This window comes from Schistocerca piceifrons, chromosome X, assembly GCF_021461385.2.
Source record: "Schistocerca piceifrons isolate TAMUIC-IGC-003096 chromosome X, iqSchPice1.1, whole genome shotgun sequence".
NCBI classification, from domain to species: Eukaryota; Metazoa; Arthropoda; class Insecta; order Orthoptera; family Acrididae; genus Schistocerca; species Schistocerca piceifrons.
This window is the reverse complement of record NC_060149.1, coordinates 64,206,339-64,229,995: the sequence shown is the minus strand read 5'-3', so window position 1 is coordinate 64,229,995 and position 23,657 is coordinate 64,206,339. Positions and strand designations below refer to the sequence as shown.

The window sequence follows — 23,657 nt, the reverse complement described above, 5'->3', positions numbered from 1 at the left end:
TTTGGGACTCCTCTTTAATATGAGGCTTATATTATTGCCCCATATTTGTCAACTAAAGACTAGCTGCATACACAAGTGTAATTCTCTGCTTCCTCATGCACACCTGTTATCTGTATTTACTGGGCACTGGTCTTGTCCCATTGGCGCTAAGATTACCAGGTTTATGGGTCAGTGGCACATTTGGCTTTGAAATTTCTTGCCCCAGTCCATCATCACAGAGTATGAATGGCCTGCGGTACCTTCTGGACAAGCCACGTAGAGTCGAAGTCTCTTTTCATAAGTCCTAATGGTGTCAACACTTGCTCACTTATTATGCAATCATTGTCATTGTCATCATCATGATCATCTAAGCAATTTATAATCATGCAACTTATCAAATTCTTTTCGCATACAAGGGGCATTTATCCTATGATCACCATCCTCTACTGGGATTACTAGTTATATGCACCTCGAGGCCCTTTATTGACATCTCTGCCTAACCGTCTTAAAATGTGCTCACCATGTTTTTCTGCAGTCACCCTTGGTTATATCAAAGAGTCTACTGCTGCATGGCACTCCTTCTCCCATTCCTCCTGGAAGTAACCCACTCTTGTATGTCTCTGCATTTGTCATATTAGATCGACCCAAACTTTTTGTTTTATGTAAGCAGCGCCGCCCCCTCCATAGTAGTTGTGGAGCCTTACTGACCGTTGTTCGTTGTGTGTGTGTGTGTGTGTGTGTGTGTGTGTGTGTGTGTGTGTGTGTGTGTGTGTGTGTTGAGAGAGAGAGATCATGGTTTTTTCCTCAGATATGAAGTCTTAAACTACCTTCGGGGTGGGGGTGGTTGTGGTTGTGGTTGTGGGCATCTCCTGCTACATGCTGACGCAGGGGAACCCTCAACCCTGCCTCTTTTCCATGTTGCTTCTGTGACCCCCTCCTTTTCTGTGTTTTAATTGCTTTTAGGAAGGTGCCTCTTTCAGGAGTGGCACTCTGTTGACTAGTAGGTGCTATCCTCCTATTTAATACTTTGCCTATAATGGATCAAGAGGGGAGGGGGGGTGACCGTGGAAGGGCCTGCACCAATCACATGCAGAGCACCAGAACACGCCCATGTGTGGCCTTAACTGTTTCTCCCACATTGCGTTGTTATTAATGGTCTTATTGATGTCCATTAAATTTTTAGCCTTGCACCTTTCACTGTTTTGCATCTCTTGACTACAAGGCATTCTTTACTCTGTAGCTGTCATTGCCCATAATTGGGGTGGCAGGGGTTGGATGCAGGATGAGTTTCTGTCAACATGGATGAGCCCAGGGAGACCACTTTGCTGCTCTACCCTGTCTACTAGTCCAACCCATATATTTTACTTCATTTTTCAGCACGGGCATCAGTATTGCGTTGAGTGCTTCGCTTTTATCATTCCTATTTTCCCCACCCAAGCACACTCGTAGTGGATGTCACTACCTCCAGATGAAAGAACCATTGAACAAGAGACTGGTGATCTCGCTGCTTAGTCCTTTACCCCCAATAAACCAACCCAACACCCTTGGTTTAGTACCCAGACCACAAATTAGGACTGGTCTATTTCACGGACCGAAAGTTTGTCACCCCCATGACATTTTGATGTCCCTTCCTCTCACTTCTTCGGGAGTATATGTGTGCTAGCATCATTTACACTGATAGTTCTAAATCCGTGGACAGGACAGGGTTTCCTTTTGTTCCCCACTGGTCAAGAACAATATTTGTTGCCAGGAATCTGTAGTGATTTTACCTTGGAGCTGATTTCCATTAAGAGCCCTACATTTCATTAAACAGACCTGCCTCTATCATGTTTTAATTTGTAGTGACCCAATGAGAAATCTTCAGGCTAACGATAAATGTTACTCTTGCCACCCTGTCATATCTGCTGTTCACAATTTATTCTCTGATCTTAGTCATACTGCCCCTACAGTTGTCTTTCTCTCTGTCACACGTCACGTTGGTATCCCAGGAAATGAACTGGCCAACTATCTGGCTACAGAAGCAATTAATAACCCAGAATTCACTTTAATTATCTAAAGTGCAGCTTTGCAAATGCAAAGAAGGCCTTCCTTCACTTAGAGATGGGGCATAATCTGGTGGCATAGCTCAGGATTATCAAGGAGGCAACAGCTGTATATTGCCTCTCTTTCCACTCTTCCTGGAAGGAATCCACCCTCCTGTATCACCTTCACATCTGCCATACCAGATTAATCCAAACTTTTACCTTACATAACGCAGTACCCCACAATGTAGTTGAGGAGCCTTATAAAATATAGCTCGCACCTTGGTGGAATTCCCCATCCTTGTGGCTCTCCATGCTGTGGTGGTCTTCCAGATTGTTTGCCTCCAATATTGGCAGACAATGTACAGACAGTAGAGTGGATGCTTTCTATTCTCCAAGAATGTTGTTTTAAGTCTCACATATAACATTTTAAACCATTTTTGGATCGGGGGCAGAGTGGTCGGTGTTGGAACATCTTCCAGTGCGTGCTGGGTGTGGGGACCTTCAGCTCTACCTTCTCTACCAGCTCTCTTGGTCGTTCTTATTCTGTTATTTAGTTGCTTTCAGATGCGGTTAGGCCATTTTTGTGCTGCACCTTATTTTACATTTGAGGAGTAGCACTCCGATGAAAGCAAGATCTTAAGGATTTCTTATCCTTGATACTAATTGATAATAAAAGAACAGCTTAACTAGCTTTTATGGCTCCTCAGAGACAGTGGGTGCTGTTCCCATCTTTTAACACTTTGACTACAACAGATAAGGTCTAGGATGGCTGCGAGAGGAACAGCCCACATCACACACAGAGTTGGAGGGTACACCTAACTGGCTCACCCATATTCTGACTGATAATTTCTTTCAGCTTATTTTATTATTGTCAATCTAACTGATGTTCATTATGTTTCCAGTCTTATCCATTTTGCTACTATGAATCTCCCATCTAGAAGATGTTCTTCACTCTGAATTGTGTTAGCATGTTAAGAGGCTAGTGGGGGGGGGGAGGGGGGGCAGATGCAGATGCAGGTGAGGTTTCTCAATCCGCACATGATCCCTGGTGGAGCCCTTGTCAACTCTGACACACATAGCAGACCATTTCATATACTGGGTGATCAAAAAGTCAGTATAAATTTGAAAACTGAATAAATCACAGAATAATGTAGATAGAGAGGTACAAACTGACACACATGCTTGGAATGACATTGGTTTTTATTAGAACCAAAAGAATACAAAAGTTCAAAAAATGTCCGACAGATGGCGCTTCATGTGATCAGAATAGCAATAATTAGCATAACAAAGTAAGACAAAGCAAAGATGATGATCTTTACAGGAAATGCTCAATATGTCCACTATCATTCCTCAGCAATAGCTGTAGTCGAGGAATAATGTTGTGAACAGCCCTGTAAAGCATGTCCGGAGTTATGGTGAGGCGTTGGTGTCGGATGTTGTCTTTCAGCATCCCTAGAGATGTTGGTCGATCACGATACACTTGAGACTTCAGGTAACCCCAAAGCCAATAATCGCACGGACTGAGATCTGGGGACCTGGGAGGCCAAGCATGACGAAAGTGGCGGCTGAGCACACGATCATCACCAAACGACTCGCGCAAGAGATCTTTCATGCGTCTAGCAATATGGGGTGGTTCTAATAAAACCCCATGTCATTCCAAGCATGTGTGTCAATTTTTAGCTCTCTATCTACATTATTCCGTGGTTTATTAAGTGTGGTGGAGGGTACCTTCAGTACCTCTATCGGTTTTCCCATCTATTCCAGTCTCGTATTGTTCGTGGAAAGAAAGGTTGTCGGCATGCCTCTGTGTGGGCTCTAATCTCTCTGATTTTATCCTCTTGGTCTGTTCGCGAGATATACGTAGGAGGAAGCAGTATACCGCTTGTTTCCTCGGTGAAGGTATGTTCTCGAAACTTCAACAAAAGCCTGTACCGAGCTACTGAGTGTGTCTCTTGCAAAGATATGCAGGTTGTGTAAATGACAAATAACTAATAGTGATCCACATGATCCACATACATTAACACAAGTATGTGCAATTTTAATTTGCTGTTTGTGTTAAACAATAAAATTAAACTTTTTTCGATGACTGCTGTGGTGTTCCTCTCGGGACCCTATATATACTAGCTGTTACCCCCTCCACCATTCCTCTCCTGGTGTCTTCGGTGTGGCCAGCACGGCGGCTATTGGAGGTGGTGGGGGAAGCGGCGCCTGGGTCTGAACCGGGGACTGCAGTCACCCTGCTGCCACCGTCGGGGGCGGTCCTTGATCTCTGGGACTGCATCTTTCTCTCCAGGCTGAGTGCAGGGTTCCAAGCCTGACTAAGTTGAAGGCTGCTGTCTTTATTAGTTAGATCGTCCTGTAGTCGGTTTTCGATGGCCTCTTTAGTAACGCAGTCCCAGAAGTAGGAGGATTGACAGAGTATTTTTGTTTTTTTTTCATAGTCCATAGTATGGCCAGTCTTTATACAATGGTCAGCCACAGCTGATTTAGTTGCCTGGTGTAATTTGGTGTGGCACTTGTGTTTGTGGCACCTCTCTTCTACAGTGCGGACTGTCTCCCCGATGTAATTTTCTGCACTGACAGGGAATTTGATAAACACCTGGTTTTCGAAGGCCTAGGTCACCTTTAACTGAACCCAGTAGAGTCAAGGTTTTTGCAGGGAGATCGGAATACACATTGTGTTTCCCCAGGATTCTACCGATTTTTCTTGAGGTATTTCCAACAAACGGAATGCACGCCAATGACTTGTGTTCTTCTGTTTCTTCTTCTTGTTCTCTTGCCGCAGTCTGTCTGAGTGCATGTCTTATTTGCTTCTGGTTGTACCCACTTTTCCGAAATGTTGTCTCGAGGTGCTGCAGTTCTGCTGGAAGGCTCTCCTGATCGCAGATCGTTCGTGCCCTGTGAACAAATGTGCACAAAACACCTTCAAGCTGGGAGTTGTGGTGGCAACTGAAGCCATTTAGGTACAAATCGGTGTGTGTAGGTTTTCCGTATACACTGTGTCCCAGCTTGCTGTCAGGTTTCCGTTTCACCAGGATGTCAAGAAATGGTAGGGCACCATCCTGCTCCACCTCCATCATGAACTGTATGTTGGGGTGCAGTGAGTTGAGGTGTTCAAGAAATTCATTTAAGCTGTCCTGTCCATGTGGCCAAACAACGAACGTGTCATCCACGTAGCGGAAGAAACAAGTTGGTTTACGTTTGGCTTGTTTTAGTGCCTTCTTCTAGAAATTCTCCATAAAAAGTTGGCTGCAACCGCTGAAAGTGGGCATCCCATGGCCATGCCATCTGTCTGTTCATAACAATTTCCGTCGACCAGGAAGTATGTTGAGGTGAGCACAAACTCGAAGAGCCTTGTTAGGTTGTTGTCGAATTTCTTGCTTATCAGATTGATGGAGTCTTTCAGTGGTACCCTAGTGAAGAGGGAAACTATATGTCAAAGCTGACTAACAAGTCGCTATCCTGGAGCTGAAGTTCTTGTATACGTTGCACAAAGTGGGTGGAATTGCAGATGTTGTGTTCGCATTTTCCCTTGAGTGGACTAAGGAGACCCGTCAAACGTTGGGCCAGTTCATAGGTTGCTGGTCCTATGTTGCTGACTATTGGACGCATAGGTGTCCCATCCTTGTGGACCTTTGGTAGCCCATACAGTCGTGGCGGTGCAGCCGCTCGTGGTCGAAGTTTCTTGACAGTTTTTCGATCAAAGGTACTGCGAAGTAGTTCAACGGTTCTTCTTTAAAGGCGACTTGTCGGGTCTCCTTCTATCCTTCTGTACACTGTGTCATCGAGAAGTTTGTACATTTTTCTCTTATATTCTGAGTGCAGGAGCAGTACTGTAGCATTGCCTTTCTCAGTAGGCAAGACCACCAACTCAGGATCCCTGCGTAACTCGCGGATGGCCACTCTCTCTTCCTTCGAGATGTTCTGTTTCAGTGGTGTGGCCCTGGTGAGCACACGGCATGTTTCACGGCGTATTTCTTCCGCTTCATTGGCTGGCAGAGTGTAGGTGGCCTGCTCCACACTGCTTATAATGTCCACAATCGATAGAGATGTCGGGGCGAAGTTGAGTCCTTTCTCGAGCACTGACATTTCTGCGTCATTGATCATACATTGGGGAGACAGTCCGCACTGTAGAAGAGAAGTGCCGTGAACACAAGTACCACACCGAATTATACCGGGCAACTAAATCAGCTGTGGGTGACCATTGTATAAAGACTGGCCATACTACGGACTATGAAAAAACAAAAATACTGTCACTGCTCCTACTTCTGGGACTGCGTTAGTAAAGAGGCCATCAAAATCTGACTACAGGATGATCTAATTAATAAAGACAGAGGCCTTCAACTTAGTCAAGCTTGGAACCGTGCACTCAGCTGGAGAGAAAGGTGCGGTCCAAGAGATCAAGGACCGCCTCTGACGGCGGCAGCAGGGAGACTGCAGACCCCAGTTCAGACCCAGGCACCGCTTCCCCCACCACCTCCAGTAGCCGTGGTGCCGGCCGCACAGAAGACACCAGGAGAGGAACGGTGGAGGGGCTAATGGCTAGTATATATAGGGCGCCAAGAGGAACGGCACAGCATTTGTCAGGAACCACCTGAAGATGGCAGTGTGTATGTGTGCCAAAATATTGTGGAGAAATTACGAGGCTACCCGGTCGGATACCTGAGTACCGTTCAAATTGGAAGTACGCCGGGAAAACTTCAGATCGCAAAATTAAACTTTTCTCCACTACATTATAGTGTGTTTGGTATAAGTGAGATATTAGTTATTCAGTATGGATCCCTGAATGCAGTTGTATATAGCGGCATATATTTTACAGCTGTTGGAGTACAGAAAGTAGCTGGTGCAAGGAAGTGTGGTCTCCTGTGGTGTAGGCTGATAGTGAAACTTATGTCTGCCTCAGAGTGTGGGACAGCATGAAAATGTTTCATGGTGGCCTTATAATCTTGCATAGTCAGGTTGGATAATGTTCATCTCAGCTATTAAGTGTGCTAACCTTGAGCAAGTTCTGGTAGGTATCTGCATATCATTGTGATGTATATTAGGTGACTTGAAGCTGACGGTCATCCTTATATGATAAGGACAGTCTACCAACAACTTAATCCATTAATGAGGGTTTCCTTAAAGTAGTGTCATCTGTGTGCTATGTAAGCAAGTAAATCAGCACAGAAAGGTCATTAGTGATTGAAGACCAGACACGCAAATCCATGTGACTTGGAAACAGTCTCCCATTTAATGCACCATCTGTGGTAAGTTTTTTCTGCTAATGCTTGAAATTGTTGGTGGCAGCTCATGGTTTCCATGTTCCCCAGTTCCTTTGTGATTTTCCAACACCTCCCACAGTTGGCCAACATTCACCTGTGCATCTAATAAGCACCCTAGGTTGCATCCAGATGTGGCCAGTCCTCAAGTTAAAAGGCTTTTCAGGGGTCTTGGCTGTTCCAGTTGAGATATTGGACTGTAAATCTCTTTGGCGTCAGCATCCTTGTAAGCTGATGAGATTTCTCAAATACATCAGATGTTTGGCATTGTTTGTCAACCATGACAAATATGTCTACTCTCAATTGGTGGATGCTGGTTCCCAGTCCTGATACATAGTTATGAATGCCACATTTTTTTAGGTATTATTATATTATATGGTGAAACACACATGGAGAAATCAATGTGCTTTCACTCTAATATTGGCAGCCATTAATGTGAATAGGAAGTTGAGGGGGGGTGGGGGTGGGGTGAGGTGAGGTGGAGAAGATCATTTCTATGAGGTGTACTGTTGTGCACCAGTGCTTTAAATAATATACATGCAGATTAAGATGTATAGGTAAATTTTAACAAGACTTTTCACATTTCTGTTCGATGAGACCTTGGTCAAAAAATTATGCCGTGTCATTGTGTTTATTGTATTTCATAAAAAGTACCAGTTCCTTAATGTAGATTTAGTTTCATGTGCAACTCCATCTTACAGAATAAGAAAATTTGATTTTCTAACTACTGTATGAATCATGAGGACAAATGTAAATGCTGGGGTTATTGCAAATAAGTCAATACCTTTGTAGAGCTTTACAGGTAAATAAAGGAAATTAATGATATGTACTTCTTATTGCTTTACAGGAGGTATTGATCCGCACACGCATTTAGAAATTGAGTTTATGGGTGCAAAGTCTGTTGATGATTTCTACCGAGGGACAAAGGCTGCTATAGCTGGAGGAACGACTATGATCAGTAAGTGAATTGTCAGTTCATTATGCAGTGATGGAATTAAAGTTGTGAATTGTTTTAACACAAAACTTTGTGTTCACAGTTGATTTCGCTCTACCCAAGAAAGGCCAGTCACTACTTGAAACATACCAGAAATACAGAGAATCAGCAGATGAAAAAGTCTGTTGTGACTATGGTCTACATGTTGGAGTCACCTGGTGGTCAGACAAGGTGTGTGTTTTTTGCATTTAGCACGTTGTTGTATACTGTTACAGTGTATAATTGTGGTATCTTTTGCATCATATCATCACCTATCCCAACAACTGTGGTCCAGAATGCGCAGTATCTTTCATGAGATAATTATGTTGAACATCCCATAATGGTGTTCTGCTGCACAAATAACTTAGTAGGATTTCTTCTGTGTAGTTGTATATCTTCCCGTGAATAGCATCTCTTCTAACAACTTTCCCCATTTTTCACGTATTTATCACTGTCCCAAATAATGGCATGTTCTGTGTATCCAGAAGCTACCATCTATTCCTTTGTTTCCATTACCATTTACTTGATCAAACAAGTGAGAAGGTTGTGGAACTACATTTTATATAATGCGTCGTAGCATTCTACTTAGCAATTTCAACCAGTAAAAACAATTGTCTGTTGACAAATGTAGGACTATTGTCAAAAAGATCTCCCAAGGTAAACTGAGACATGAGGTCGATGAACTCTCTGGTTAACCACTCGCACATACTGTTTCAGGAGTTGCATAGATTATCTATTCTCTGCACGGTGGTTACATCACTGGAGTTGCATTCTGGAAGGGAAGAGCTCAAATTCCTTCCTATCCATCCAGATTTAGTTTTTCAGTGGTTTCTGCAAGTTAAGATGAACAAAAGGATGATTACCTTGTAAAGAATAGATCAGATTTCCTACCCTAGTGTTCCTTCCTTCCTTCCTTCCTTCCTTCCTTCCTTCCTTCCTTTGTTTTGTCTGAATCTTTACCCCTCTAGACAAGTTCTTCTACAGTAAAGCAGCAAAGATCTCCAAATGTTTAGTTTGTTTCAATTATCTCACTAACCTTAAAATAGGCTCGCCCTACACTGTTGTCACTGTACCTATCCTTTCCCATTTTGTTCCTTCATTATCCATTTATTTATTCTTTCATCTATTAGCATTTTTATGTATTTTACCATTTCTTTTATTTTTGCCTAATCTTTTCTCCTCCACTCTGTTCCATTACATTTTTCCTTTAATTGTACTTACTTTCATTTCACCTTATTTTCAGACATATTCTTATCTTGCTGTCTTTCCTTAACTTTTTACATCCTGCTTGACTTCATATGCTTGTTGTTTCTTTTTTCTTTTCTAAGTATAATGGAAGAGAGTGCCTTTGCCTCTCATGTCGTCTTCATTTGCTATATCTTGTCCCATCGGGGAACACAATTTCGCGTGCTCCTTAAAGCACAAATTTTTTACTCAACTCTATTATACTTAGAAAATTAAAGGACTACTCTGCTGTACAGTGTGCCTGTCGATCATTGTTGATTTTTATCATCAGGTTTAGTGTCTCCAACATTGAAATGTATCTTTGTTGCAGTGTTTCCAATTTACGACTTACAAACATTTTCTTAATGGACTTATCTTAGCTGAAGCCTCACCATTATAAGCTTCGCTAGTGCCTTCCTTTCCCAGAGTACATTATGTTGCAATTTATTATTTGTATCAAAAATCACTATGTTATTTCCTCAAAGTGCAATGTGCCTCTTGATATTTATTGTTAAAAGAACAGGTATGTGGTCTGTTCAGAAAATTTCAGAAATTTGTCTACAAAATTTTTGTACCCATACCTTTTACTTATTGTGCCTGGTATCCTTTGAAATACTCTCCTCCACAATTTATACACTGCTCCCAATGCTGTTTACACTTACGGAAGCAGTCATGGTGCACCTTTTGCTGGATTGTGCGAAGTTCGGACTGTGAAATTTTTTTTTTTTTTTTTAAATCTTGCTTGTCATTGCAAATCTTCGTCCTTTCTACAGGGTTTCCAACTTTGGAAATAAAGAATAGGTCTGGAGAGCATGGAGGATAATGTCAGGATTTAATCACATGATCCAACTGAAATGTTATGTTCTTCTGTGATCTTGCAGACAGTCCAATCTTTGATTGGCATGAACAGTTTCTTTGACATTCCTGACACTAGCACCATCGGTAGACTTCGAAGGACGTTCTGAACAAGGACTCCATCCATCTGTTTTTAAACTGTGTGAACCATTCAGAACACAGAGTACAGCTTAAGCACTCGTCACTATAGGCTGCCTGCATCATTTGGTGTCTCTCTGTAAAGGTTTCCTTGAGTTTTGTGCAAAATTTAATGCAGACGCATTGCTCCTCTGACTCTGCCATCTTGAAACTTGCAAACTGTGCAACACAATGTTCTACTCGAAACAGCACTGAACAGTAACTAACAGACATACAACTATGAAACTTCCAACAGCTACACATCAAACACAGGGGTGTGCAAGGATGCCAACTGCATTTCACTCCAAGGCACCATAGGCGCGAAATTATGAATTTTCCATAATTTTTTGAGCAGACGTCATATGCGTCACTGTGAATCGGTAAATATGCTAATAATGGATTATAGCACTTTTTGATGCAAACAAAATGTAATTTCAGCTGGTTACTTGCAACTGAGCACATTCACTTATAATATTTACACAGTACTTAAAACTTTGTATCATCTAAAGTGTGAGAAATCTGATAGTAAATGTGGCTCGTAGCACATGTCACTGGGAATAAATGTGTGTTAAGTAGCTGATACTGGTAGCACTCATCACCCTTTGTGATCCTACATTACAACCTGTTATAGGACTCGTAGAACCAATATGGTGTTCATTAACATATGATGATTGAGATATAGAACACATGCATTTCATTCAAAAAGTCATGTGTTGATGTAATAGAAATACTGAATAATAGGCTTCTCGACAATACTGACTTTCTTAAAGTTCATCGCATTTCTGTAGCACATTACATGGGGGAAACTTAGTTCTATAAATGACAGTAATATTTAACATTTATACTGATAAAATGCGGAATATACTGGGTTGTCAGTTGCATAAATGTGTGTGTTTCTGTATTCCAGGTTCGAGAAGAAATGGAAATTCTTTGTAAACACCATGGAGTAAACTCCTTCAAAACATTTATGGCTTACAAAGATGTTTTCATGCTGGGTGATTCTGAATTATTTGAAGTATTTGAAAGGTGTAAAGAGCTTGGAGCAGTAGCATTGGTTCATGCTGAAAATGGTTCCATCATAGCTAAGGTAATTGACTTACTGCCTAGATTGTATTTTACATGTACATTTCTGCTTGTTTTACTGTGGTAATGAAAACTTATGTATGTAACAGTGTCTGATGACACACAAAGTTTGATAAATGTTTCAATTTGTGCAATGCTTATTAATGAACTGTATAGATACTGGTGAATTTATGCTGACATGCAGGGCTTTCATAATGAAAAAATCACTGTATGATGTAGGAGAGAAAGCTGTGGCTTAGCATTTTGATGTAACGACCTTACAAACTCAAATATGTGAACTCCGTGTAATTAAAGTGTAGCTGTAGTATAGATTGCTTGTGTGTGAAAGAAACTGATTATTTGAAACAATTTTCTATAATTATTTAGTTAGTTACTTATCCAGTGGTTGCTGGTCCCAGAGACCATGTGCTGTGTCAACAATCAGTCTCCTCTGCATTCTGTCTGTTGCTGTTTCCTTCCAATTGACTACATTCTATGCTTCTGCACCTTTCTTTATGTTGTCTTCTATTTGTTTGTCGGCCTACCCAGGGGTCTTTTTGTTATAGCGTGATCAATGAACGCTTGCTTAGGAAGTTGGGTCTCTGGAAAACAGATTAAGGACCTGCCCATTGGAATCATTTGGTTTTTTGATACTGTAAAGTATTGGACTGGTTCATGATCTCTCAAATGTTGTTATTCTTTCTTGTTCTGTAAGCATCTCTGTCTCTCACTGGGCCCCAGATTCTTCTCAACACCTGTCTTTCAAATTTTAAGTGTTTGCAGCTCCCTTTTTTAGCTTTGTGAACCATAAAGGACAATGGGGTGTATAACAGCATTGCAGATCTTCATTTACACAGCATGTGTTGTGGCTTTACACTTGAACATATTTCTGAGAGCATATAGACATCTGGAACCAGTAGGAATTCTTTCATTTACATCAATGGGTTCTTGATTATAACAGTTGTACAAACTTCCCAGCTACTTGAACTGATCGACAAACTTAAGTTAGTCTCCGTTAGCTGTGAAGTGCTCTTGTACATATTTAGTTCTGCCTACTTGCATGTGTTAACTTTTTTTGTTTATTTGGTGAGTAGTCCTGCTTTACTTGCTGGTGTGGTGACCCTTTTATACGTCCCCCCCAAGATCTTGTTCACACTCAGTCACTAACGCTATGTCATGTGCGTAAGAAAAATATGAAACCTACCACCCTCAATTTGTAGCCCATCACACTCTCCAAGTTTGCTCTCACTTAAGACTTTCTCCAGCCTGAGGTTAAACAGTACACATGACAGTGCAACTCCCTGTCTGAGTTGAGTTTTTATGGGGAAATGTTGTGCGTGTGCTTGTCCAGTTACTACTATCACTCTCAATTCACTCATAAATGCTCTAATTGTTTCAGTGGGTTTACTTGGGATTTGGAACTCCAGGATGTCTCAAATACTGTTGTATACTCTTCGGAAATATATGAACAGTACCTGGATTTTTTCCCTTTTTTCCAATATTTCTTAAGAACTTGGGTAAGAGTGAACACATTGTCAGTGCTTGAACGGTTTGAACAGAATCCAGTATGATGTTCTCCATGATATTTCCTGCAAATTGTTTTACCTTTTCTAACTTAATTGTAGAAAGACTCTTGTACATCATGTTAAATAAACTGATTCCTTGGCAGTTGGAGCAATCCATCTTGTTTCTTTTCATTTGTATTGGACAAATGACTGTTGTCTTGCAGCTGTCTGGCAGCGCTTCAATCTTCCAAATAATCTGAATGAGTTTACACAGCTTGGTGTATAGTATGTTTCCTCCATCTTTTATTCACGATAATTGGTTTTGGTAATCAATGTTGCCATCTTCACATCATAAAATAGCAGTAAAAGTACTCTTTCTCATGAACTGGCAGGTACGTAACAGGCTAGCAATCTGATGCATGTCAAAACTAAAACAACTTTATACACAATTGTTCAGCACACGAGTCTTATGCCACTCACAACAAAGCACATTATTGCAGCTAGGGTGCCGCTAGTACAGCATGAGTCTTCTGGTCTGTTGTGTACCTTCCAGTTCGTTTGAAAGAGGGCTCTTACTGCTGTTTTAAGAAATGTGCAACAATCTGTTTGTTGAGTGCTGAAGATTGTAACATTGATTATCAAAACAAGTTATTGAGAATTGAGGTTGTTATTAGCAATCTTGGCAAAGTAGTTTCTTCTCAAAACTGTTATCACATATAACCCTCCCCCCCCCTCCCCCCGGGGGGGATTCAGATGAGTAAACTTAGGCTTTATTGCTTTTCACCTACCATTTGGCTTTCACTGTGTCCTCCACAGTGATGTTAATCTCTGTTTCATTGGTTTCTTCTTGGTTTTCAATGAAATGTAGTTCTGGATTAGGATAGTTGAGTAGCTCACTCAAATATTCTTTCCATTACTCTTAAGATTGATTCAGCCTGTGCATTCCTCATTAAACCATCTTCTTTTTCCCTGTTGTTGTTCCCCCCCCCCCCCTCCCCCCTCCCCCCCCAGCACTTTTCGTAGTGTCTGGCATGGCTATCTTCAGAGTGTGCCTCGCTTCCTCCACATATTCTTCTACATCTGCATTTTGTACCACATGAAAAACAGTTGGTTATTTCTAATTCAAACACTTTGCCTTCTTTCTCACTGTTTAGTGTTGTCACGTCAAACGTTTGGTTTTAATTCTTTGTTTCCTTTCAAAACTCGAACTTTTCTTGGTCCCGCACTCTGCTCCTCTTTGGACTAAGATGTCTCTCACTATTTGTCTGTGCTGCATTACAAGATCTATCTGATAGATGGTTTTCCAGTTCAGTTAGGATAATATTCCTAGATGAATTTTCATATGTGGGACTATGGTTGAGAAAACTATGTTCTTTGTAGTGGCAAATGTAATCGTCCTGAAACTGTCAACATTGGTTTCTTTGTCCAAGCTGTATTTCACTACAATCAGAAGAGCTATATTTTCTTTTCCTACTTTGGGTGTTAAAATCACCTAGAATACATGTATGTTCCTTTTTGAGACTTCTTCATAAACATGATCTCGCTCTTAATAAAACTCTTCTTTTTCGTCATCTGTCTTGTATTTGGTAAAGGCATGGACATTGATGAAGGTTGTGTCGTAGCTTTTCAGCGTGATTGTAGTGTGTGACAAATGCTTGCTCACCATTTTGAACTCGTTTATTTGATTTTCCATGCTCTTACTGATGGCAAAACGTGTCTCAGATCCTCCTCCATAAAAAATCATACACACATCAAAAAAAGTTTTGCTTCACCCCGGTTTCCTGAAGTCTGGAAGATAGACGTTGACTGTGGGTATTGTATCACAGACGCAGTTCCTTTAGCTGTTCAGAGATGTCACTAAACCCGCCCAAAAATGTAAACAACCATTCATGAGCAGCACCTATTAAATGGAGGGGGTCCTACAGTAGATCAGTTCCAGCCATTTCACCAGGAATGAGGTACACGGCTCGTGTTGTCTGTAGTTCAACCATTCCTAGACAGTCAATACCACAGTTTGATCACGTCTGCATTGTTACTTTGTGCCAGGAAGGACTCTCAACAAGGGAAGTGTCCAGGCACGTTGGAGTCAACCATACCGATGTTGTTCAGACATGGAGGAGATAGAGAGACATCAACTGTCGATGACATGCCTTGCTCAGGTCGCCCAGGGGCTACTACTGCAGTGGATGACTGCTACCTACGGAATATGGCTCGGAGGAACCCTGACAGCAACGCCACCATATTGAATAATGCTTTTCGTGCAGTCACAGGACAACATGTTACGACTCAAACTGTGCGCAACAGGCTGCATGATGCGCAGCTTCAGTCCCAACGTCCATGGTGAGGTCCCTATTTGCAACACCACCACCATGTAGCATGGTACAGATGGACACAACAACGTGCCGAATGAACAGCTCAGGATTGGCATCACGTTCTCTTCACCAATGAGTGTCGCATATGCTTTCAACCAGACAATCATCAGAGATGTGTTTGGAGGCAACCTGGTCAGGCTGAACACCTTGTAAACACTATCCAGTGAGTACAACAAGGTGTAGGTTCTCTGCTGTTTTGGGGTGGCATTATGTAGGGCCAACGTACGCCTCCGGTGGTCATGAAAGGCGCCGTAACAGCTGTACGATATGTGAATGCCATCCTCCGACCGATAGTGCAGCCATATCGGCTGCATACTGGCAAGGCATTAATTTTCATGGATGACAATTTGTGCCCCCATCATGCACATCTTGTGAATGACCTCCTTCAGGATAACGACATTGCTTGACTAGAGTGGCCAGCATGTTCTCCTGACATGAACCCTATCAATCATGGCTGGGATAGATTGAAAAGGGCTGTTTATTGATGATGTGACCCACCAACCACTCTGAGGGACCTATGCTGAATCGCCATTGAGGAGTAGGACAGTCTGGACCAACAGTGCCTTGATGAACTTGTAGACAGTATGCCAGGAGGAATACAGTGCAAGAGGATGTGATACTGGGTATTACAGGTACCAGTGTGTACAGCAGTCTGGACCACCACCTCTGAAGGTCTCGCTGTATGGTGGTACAACAAGCAGTGCATGGTTTTCATGAGCACTGAAAAGGGCAGAAATGATGTTTATGTTGTTCTCTGTTCCAATTTTCTGTACAGGTTCTGGAACTCTCGAAACCGAGGTGATGCAAAATGTTGTTTGATGTGTGTAGTTTTCCTTTTTGCTTCACGTACCCCTTCACCTATCCATCTAGTTTCCTGCAGTGCTGCTGCAGTTGTGTTGTAATGTTACCTCTGATGCTGCTACCATAATGGCCTCTGGACAGTTGAGGCTTCAGATGTATCAGGTAGCCATGATCAAATGATGTACCCGTTTTACTTGCCATGTTCATCTTCCAGTTAAATCTATCTGATTTCTGACACTGATTGATTGAATTTTTAACTTTATTAAATTTTTGTGGTGTAGGGTTGTCAACCTGACAGCCAGCCCCCCATCTGAACAACCAGGGACTCCTCTATTGGGATTGCCATACCCTAGGTAAGGGAAAAGCTTTAGGGTGCCAGACATTTGCCCTCAGACTTTCCGACAAGGGATAGGATTTACTGGCTTCACACACAGCTGCCATGCCTGCCAAAAACTCAATTTGGGCAGCCAATCCGTCTGTGACCCAATCTTGCCTCTTTGATAGAGAGTGAGACCTAAAACACTTCTTTTTCCTGTTGGGTATGCCAAGGAGCTAAATGTCATCAGACATACCACTGAACATGCACGGTACATTGGAGGGTGTGTAAGTAGAAATACAATGTGTCAACATCATACACATTCTGTCAAAGTGGGATAGTTAATGAAGAAGATAGTTAATGTGAATGGGATATTGACTCTAGGGTCCCACAAATTTGGGCTTTGCATCAGAGCAGCAATGTGTGTTTATGCCTACTGTTGAAGATGTTACTGTGAAATGAGAATGTTAAGGAAGCAGTTTGGCATAAGAAATTAGCTGCTGTGGTTTGACAAACTCTAAACCACACTGCACGAACCAATTGCTGGGTATTCTTGTCGACTTTTAGAGAGATTCTGTTGCAACTGAGATACAGAGGCTATCAGCAGAAAATCTCTATTCAGAGCTGACACAACTTTTTCCATGATCGTACCACAGCTCAGAAGACACTTTGGAAAAAGAGTTTGGCACCAATGCTATTGGTGGTCTGTGTAGCAGTGAAAGAACAATTTATGGAGTGATGAGTCATCACACACTGATCTGGTGTTCCACATGAGTGAGTTGTGGCAGTGAAATTCGGAGTAGCTGTTGTGATATTCTGCAGCTGATTTTTTTTTTTTTTTTTAACTATTAGTTTGGTTAATGGTAAAATGAATGCAAGCCTTTAGAAAACACTTGAAACAGCAACATGATTTTTATGGTAGCAGCAATTTCGAGTTGAAACTTTTCACTGTCACCGGGATGTTCCTGTCTGCAAAATAAAGGTCATCCCATAGTGATTTGACAAAAATTGGGTGGATATACTGGACTAGCCTACAAGTATTCCTGATCTGAGAGCTCTATTGGCCATCTCCAGGTTGTATTAGAATCTCAGTTGAATTCAAGGAAGTTCACCCAGAAACTCAACCATAAGTATTCATCATGCTTAAGTTAAATATGCATTACCCCAGAATTTCATAACAATAGTGAAAGGTAGTCCATATGGAAGGAGTTCCGTGGTTAGCATAAGGATGAATAATGATTTGTATCTGGAGTTTTGTGGCCAGAGTCTAGTTCATGTCTTATGACACTCCAGCTACTTACATGTTGAGCATACTGTGTCCGCCCCCGGTAGCTGAGTGGTCAGCGCGACAGAATGTCAGTCCTAAGGGCCCGGGTTCGATTCCCAGCTGGGTCAGAGATTTTCTCCGCTCAGGGACTGGGTGTTGTGTTGTCCGAATTATCATCATTTCATCACCATCGATGCGCAAGTTGCCAAAGTGGCATCAAATTGAAAGACTTGCACCCTGCAAACGGTCTACGTGACAGGAGGCCCTAATCACACGACATTTACATTTTTTGAGCATACTGTGTTTTGATGGAAGCAGCTCTTTGTTTCCCCTCATTAGGCTGTGGACAGCTCCATATTACTATGTTCCAGGTAAATTTGGAGCGATCACTGGGAAGCAAACTAGGAGTCCACACTGTTAAACATTACACCTTAGAGCATTTGTTATCAAACTTTCTGTGCAAACAGCTCCCTTGACCTGAACATGAACACCCATGGCTCCTTTTACATGTGGGGTCCGACTTGAACAGGGGGGGGGGGGGGGGGAATATACTCAAGTTATTTGGGGACACACACACACACACACACACACACACACACACACACACACACACAGAGAGAGAGAGAGAGAGAGAGAGAGAGAGAGAGAGAGAGAGAGAGAGAGAGAGATTATTTCTTTATTAACTGTTAACGTATGTTAATCACCTTTCATCTTATTATGTAATATGCCTCTTCATTACCAATTCTTCAAATCTCCACACAAGACTGAAAATTGCGATATTGCGATCCTCATCTTTCTCCATGTTCGGTCACAATATATGTTTCATGTAGATGACAGCCAATGCTGATTTAAATTAACCCGCATAAATAGGCTGTTGCAGAAGGTGTAAAAACTAATGAGGCCGTGTTAACTACTTGTGGATTCTTCTCCTTCACTGAAGCAGTAATGAGGAAAGGTACTTAGATTTCAACATAGAGTTTGAAGAAATTATATTAAATTTCAGCCTCCAGTTGCATAAGCAAAGAAACTTTACCTAGGTTTCGGCTATAATAATGTAGCCTTCTTCAGAAATGTCACAATATAAAATTACATTAAATTAAAACGTGCCAGATATTGGCCTTGTCAAACTTAAAATGTTAGTATTACAGTACACAGTCATAAGACTGCATCACTTCTACTAATGTTCTGCCGTTCGGTCACACCAATGGGCCATACAGGTGAGCCGTGGGAGCTGAGTCGTAACTGGGTGCTGTGGGCAGTGACGCAGCAAGCTCAGCTGGTTGTTGCGTTCATGCATGTGCAGAGCAATACAAACTTAAAACCAGTAAATGCCAACTGAGTTTATTATAGAAAATAACATTATCTGTTAAAACAGCTAGAAATGTTACTGGCAAATAAACCATAATAACTGAAGTTACAGTTCTGTGAGAGGCAAATGACATTATGTAGTATAAAGGAACCTTTTAATAAGAACAGGCTACAAGTTAAGATTAACAGTGGCTGAAATGTATGGAACTTGGCTAAGAATTAATGCCTGTGAATGATAATAAGGACAATTGTTTCATGCAGGTTAGCGGTTAGATATGTGATCAACAATTAATACATGGAAAAACCAGTAGGCTGTATGTCATAGCCAGCTGCTGGTGACATAGGTACTTTATAAAGTCTTCTACCTGCATCAGCCTACTGGTTTTTCCATGTATTAATTGCTGATCACGTACTGAATATCTAACCACTACCCTGTGTGAGACATCTGTCCTTATTATCATTTACATGCGTTAATTCTTAGCCAAGTTCCACACACTTCAGCCACTGTTAACCTTCACTTACGGCCTGTTCTTATTAAAAGGTTCCTTTACGCTATATGATGTCATTTGCCTCTCATAGAACTGTAACTTCAGTTATTATGGTTTATTTGCCAGTAACATTTCTAGCTGTTGTAACAAATAATGTTATCGATTAATGTTTATTCATACTTTTGTACAGTACATTTTTATGTGTATTGCCTTTTATGGAATGATAACTTTAGTGACTTATGGTTTTAATGCCATTAATAGTCCAAACTAATGTAATAAACTATTTTCCATAATAATCTCAGTTAACATTTACTGGTTTTAAGTTTGTATTACTCTGCACACACATGTGTGCACGACCACCAGCTGAGCTCGCTGCGCCGCTGCCCGCAGTGCCCAGTTACGACTCAGCGCCTGTGACCCACCAGTGTGACCTAATGGCAAAACATTAGTAGAACTGACGCAGTCTTATGAATATGTACTGTAGTACTAACATTTTAAGTTTGACAAGGTCAATATCTCGCATGTTTCAATTTAATTTAATTTTATATTGTGACATTTCTGAAGAAGGCTACATTATTATAGCTGAAACCCAGGTAAAGTTTCTTTGCGTGTGCAAGTGGAGGCTGAAATTTGATATAATTACATTTTACAGTTGCTGACTCTGTTGCACCATGCTAAAATATTAAAGTTTGAAGAAATGTCAATAAATTGCCCTTATGTTTCCTTGGTAAGTGTTTATGGAAGTTCTGTACTGGAAGGATTTTTGATCCAGATGTGTTGATCAAAATTGTTGAGGCTTTCATGGTCACTTTTTGACAAATTTCCTGTTGACTTCTGTCTTGGTTCTTGTTGTTGATCTATTTGTTCTGGAAAGCACTTCAGAAAGTAATCAGAGTTCATTTAAATGATCCACAAATGCAGACTTAAATCTTCACTCAGCTGGAAGTCATTGTCATCTAAAACTGTGTGAAGAGCAGGGAAAACATAATGTATGTCTTTATCATATAACTTTTTCTTCCACAGCAGTAGTCTCTTCCTGAAGACAAAATTGGTCTGATAGTTGCAGAATGTTGGTTTCATTACCTTGAAGGGACACATCCAGTTAAGTGAGTGTTTGTGCAAAGATGTGTCTAAGGTACACCAGTTACAAGACAGTCACTATCTATGACTTCTCAGATGTCAAATGTTTCTGTGGGTCAAGGAAAGAGTAAATTCATTACTGATTTCATACACCCTTTTCAAGACATTCACACGTGAAAGCCAGCGGGAGTTATTGTAATGAATTAGGGAAATGTTGTCAGCTCCCATATCAGCATATATTTGTTCAAAACATCTCAATTTTTGTGTCTGACTTCACAGAAGTTTGCTACTTCTTTCACTGAGCAAAGGCGGCCATGAAGGACAGGGCTTATGTTTTTTTTTATGCTAGTGAAATGAAATGACTATATATCAATGTTGTCCAGGAGACCTTGTCTGGAATTGTTTGGGTTCCTGGTGCTAGTCTTTGATTTGACACCTCTTTGGCGATTTGTGCATTAATGAAGATGAGATGAACTTTGTGTCATCAGCCTAATAGCCAGCCATACTATGACCTATGTCTGTACACACATATGCACCACTTTCACAATTCATGTTGTCAGTCATATCAAATATTCGATGAACAATAGTGTGGTCTGACAAAAACACTTTGGCAGCTGTCTCATGTATCATGATAATACCCTATCTGGAACAACTGGTAAAATAAGGTCTACTAGTGTGGTGTGAGGTTTACTGCTCTTTGCTACATGGTAAGGAACTTTACGTGATGAAAGAACAGTTTGTTTAGAAAGCTGTGTTTTGTCCTGTAATTTCTTTTAACTTGTTGGAAAAGTGTTCTTGTGGTTTGTTTAGAAAACCGGTATGATTTGACTCCAAATGTCATTTCACTTGATTAGGAATCATGTTTTTGGTAGTTAGAACTATTAAACAAATGACATACTGTGGTTGCTCTTATTTCCGAAGGAAGGAAGGAAGGAAGATAGATTGGATTTAACATCCAGTCAACATCGAAGTCATTAGAAACGGAGAACAAGCTCGGATGATATCTAGGATGGGGAAGGAAATTGGCCGTGCATTTTTAAAGGAACCTGGCATTTGCCTGGAGTGATTTAGGAAAATCACAAGAAACCAAAAGCTAAATGGTTGGATGTAGGTTTGAACTGTTTTCCTCCCGAATGAGAGTCCAGTGTTCTAACCACAGTGTCATCTCACTCGGTACTGTCATAGAAATTGTTTTCTTTAAATGTTTTCCTCCTAGGACCTAGTCCTGCCTTTTTGTGCTGGTGCAGCTTTTCTTAATTTATCTAAACTTGTCATGTGAAAGTTGTTGAGTTTTCTTCAGCATAGCTCCTTTTCATTATCTTCATCCTGTCATTTTCTTTGTTTGCATTGTAGGAAATATGCCTGATATAAAATTCTAGTAGCAGCATCCATCTAAAGTGGCCCTCTCACAGTCGGTATTTATTCTACAATAATACTGTGTCAAAATATTGCATGAAAGTGTGAGGTGAAGAACAGCACAATTTTATTGCACGATATATATGTCCAGGATGTATTAGTTAGAACTCTTCATTCATAGTGATATGTCAGCACTTGATGTAGACTAACATGTAATGCAGTTGCAATGCTGTATTCTGCAGAAAGGAAAGTGAGAGGAAGTAGCAAGGGGTGAAAAAAGTGGCTTGGAAGGCATCTTGTAAGTGACCATAATAACGTGCTAAGAGAACTTGCAGCATAGCTAAATGAATATCAGAATTTTTTAATGATGACTGATGTATCTTTCATTGAATGGGTGAACTTTTACGGCTTTGTACACAGAAAAGATACTGTTCATATACCATTGGATTTCACTTTCCACAATGCTGGAAGCGATCTGCAAACCTGAAAAGAATAAGATACATTATTGTAGAGTATTGGTAGGTAGTGCTGTTACGTATTTCTGCAATAAATAATTAAAGCTTCTAAAACTGACAGTCGCAGTATTCTTGCCATACACTTTTATCTAATGATTCTACAGCTAATTATTGAATAAGTATTAAATTTGTAGTCAAACTACCTTCCTGAATGCACTTCCACAGATAATTCCTTTCATCTGTCTTTCCTGATGTGTTCATATCTGTATGGTGTCACTGTATCTGTTGTTTGCATGTCCCCAAATCACAAAGTTTTGGCAAGAACTTCTGTGTATTACACAATATCACCTGTACACTGTAAAATATATAGCACAATGTATTGAGCAAGTGTCAATATTTGTAAAACTCTGCAGTCCCCTTCAGTATATTGCACAAACTGTCAATACCATTCCCAGATGGTAAGTATTATTAAATGGTACTCAGTATTGTGCAATAAATATTGGCTGTGTGGGGACTTTGTAAAGCATTTTACACCAGATTCTTTACCCAGTCCTCAGTAGTTTTTTTTCCACAAGTATATTATGTGGAAAAAAATTAATTCCAACATGTCATGTGCTAAATGTAAATTTGTGAATCATTTTGAGTATTACGAATGACTGCAGGTGTCTGTTAGTTGTATTTTTGTGTTGTGATACATGGAGAGCTGAGGCTTGAGTGACAGGAAATCACAATTGTTACAGAAAGCACAACAATTGTTAGCTGCTGGCATTACTGGTCCTGAGGGGCACCAGCTGTCAAGGCCAGAACCCGTCGAAGCAGAAGCTGTTGGAAGAGCATGCGTCATTGCTAACCAGGTATTTTTATAGTATTTTAGGTCATATATGTAAATAACACATGATCACAATTTCAGACGAGGATGATATTCCAAATAGCAGCACAATATTGTGTTTACTAGCTGTTATTGAGTTTGAATTTAGTAAAGTGAAACAAATAATTTTGTGTAAATACAATCAAAACTATCTCATAAGAGCATGTGTTTGCTATTGCCTGCTTTTCGGTGATTTTACTGTATACATGATGAACATTTTGTTGAAGATCTCTTTAGTATATTGAGTAGAAAATCGTATTCTTGACTGAAGATAAAATCAGGCTTTTTGCAGATGATGCAGTTATCTATGATGACTGTCTGAGAGAAGCTGTAAAAATATTCAGCC

The 23,657-nt window shown here is 40.8% G+C and overlaps 1 protein-coding gene across 3 annotated transcripts in view; it reads left to right on the top strand.

Annotated features, from left to right (window-relative positions):
- LOC124721716 (dihydropyrimidinase-like) overlaps nt 1–23,657 on the top strand; it is a 211,587-nt gene that overhangs the window by 149,516 nt on the left and 38,414 nt on the right. For all 3 annotated transcript variants that reach the window (XM_047246804.1, XM_047246805.1, XM_047246803.1), the window contains exons 4-7: nt 8,112–8,222; nt 8,302–8,429; nt 11,341–11,520; nt 23,184–23,297. In XM_047246804.1, the coding sequence (XP_047102760.1) occupies nt 8,112–8,222; nt 8,302–8,429; nt 11,341–11,520; nt 23,184–23,297 (533 nt within the window). The remainder of the gene's footprint in view (nt 1–8,111; nt 8,223–8,301; nt 8,430–11,340; nt 11,521–23,183; nt 23,298–23,657) is intronic.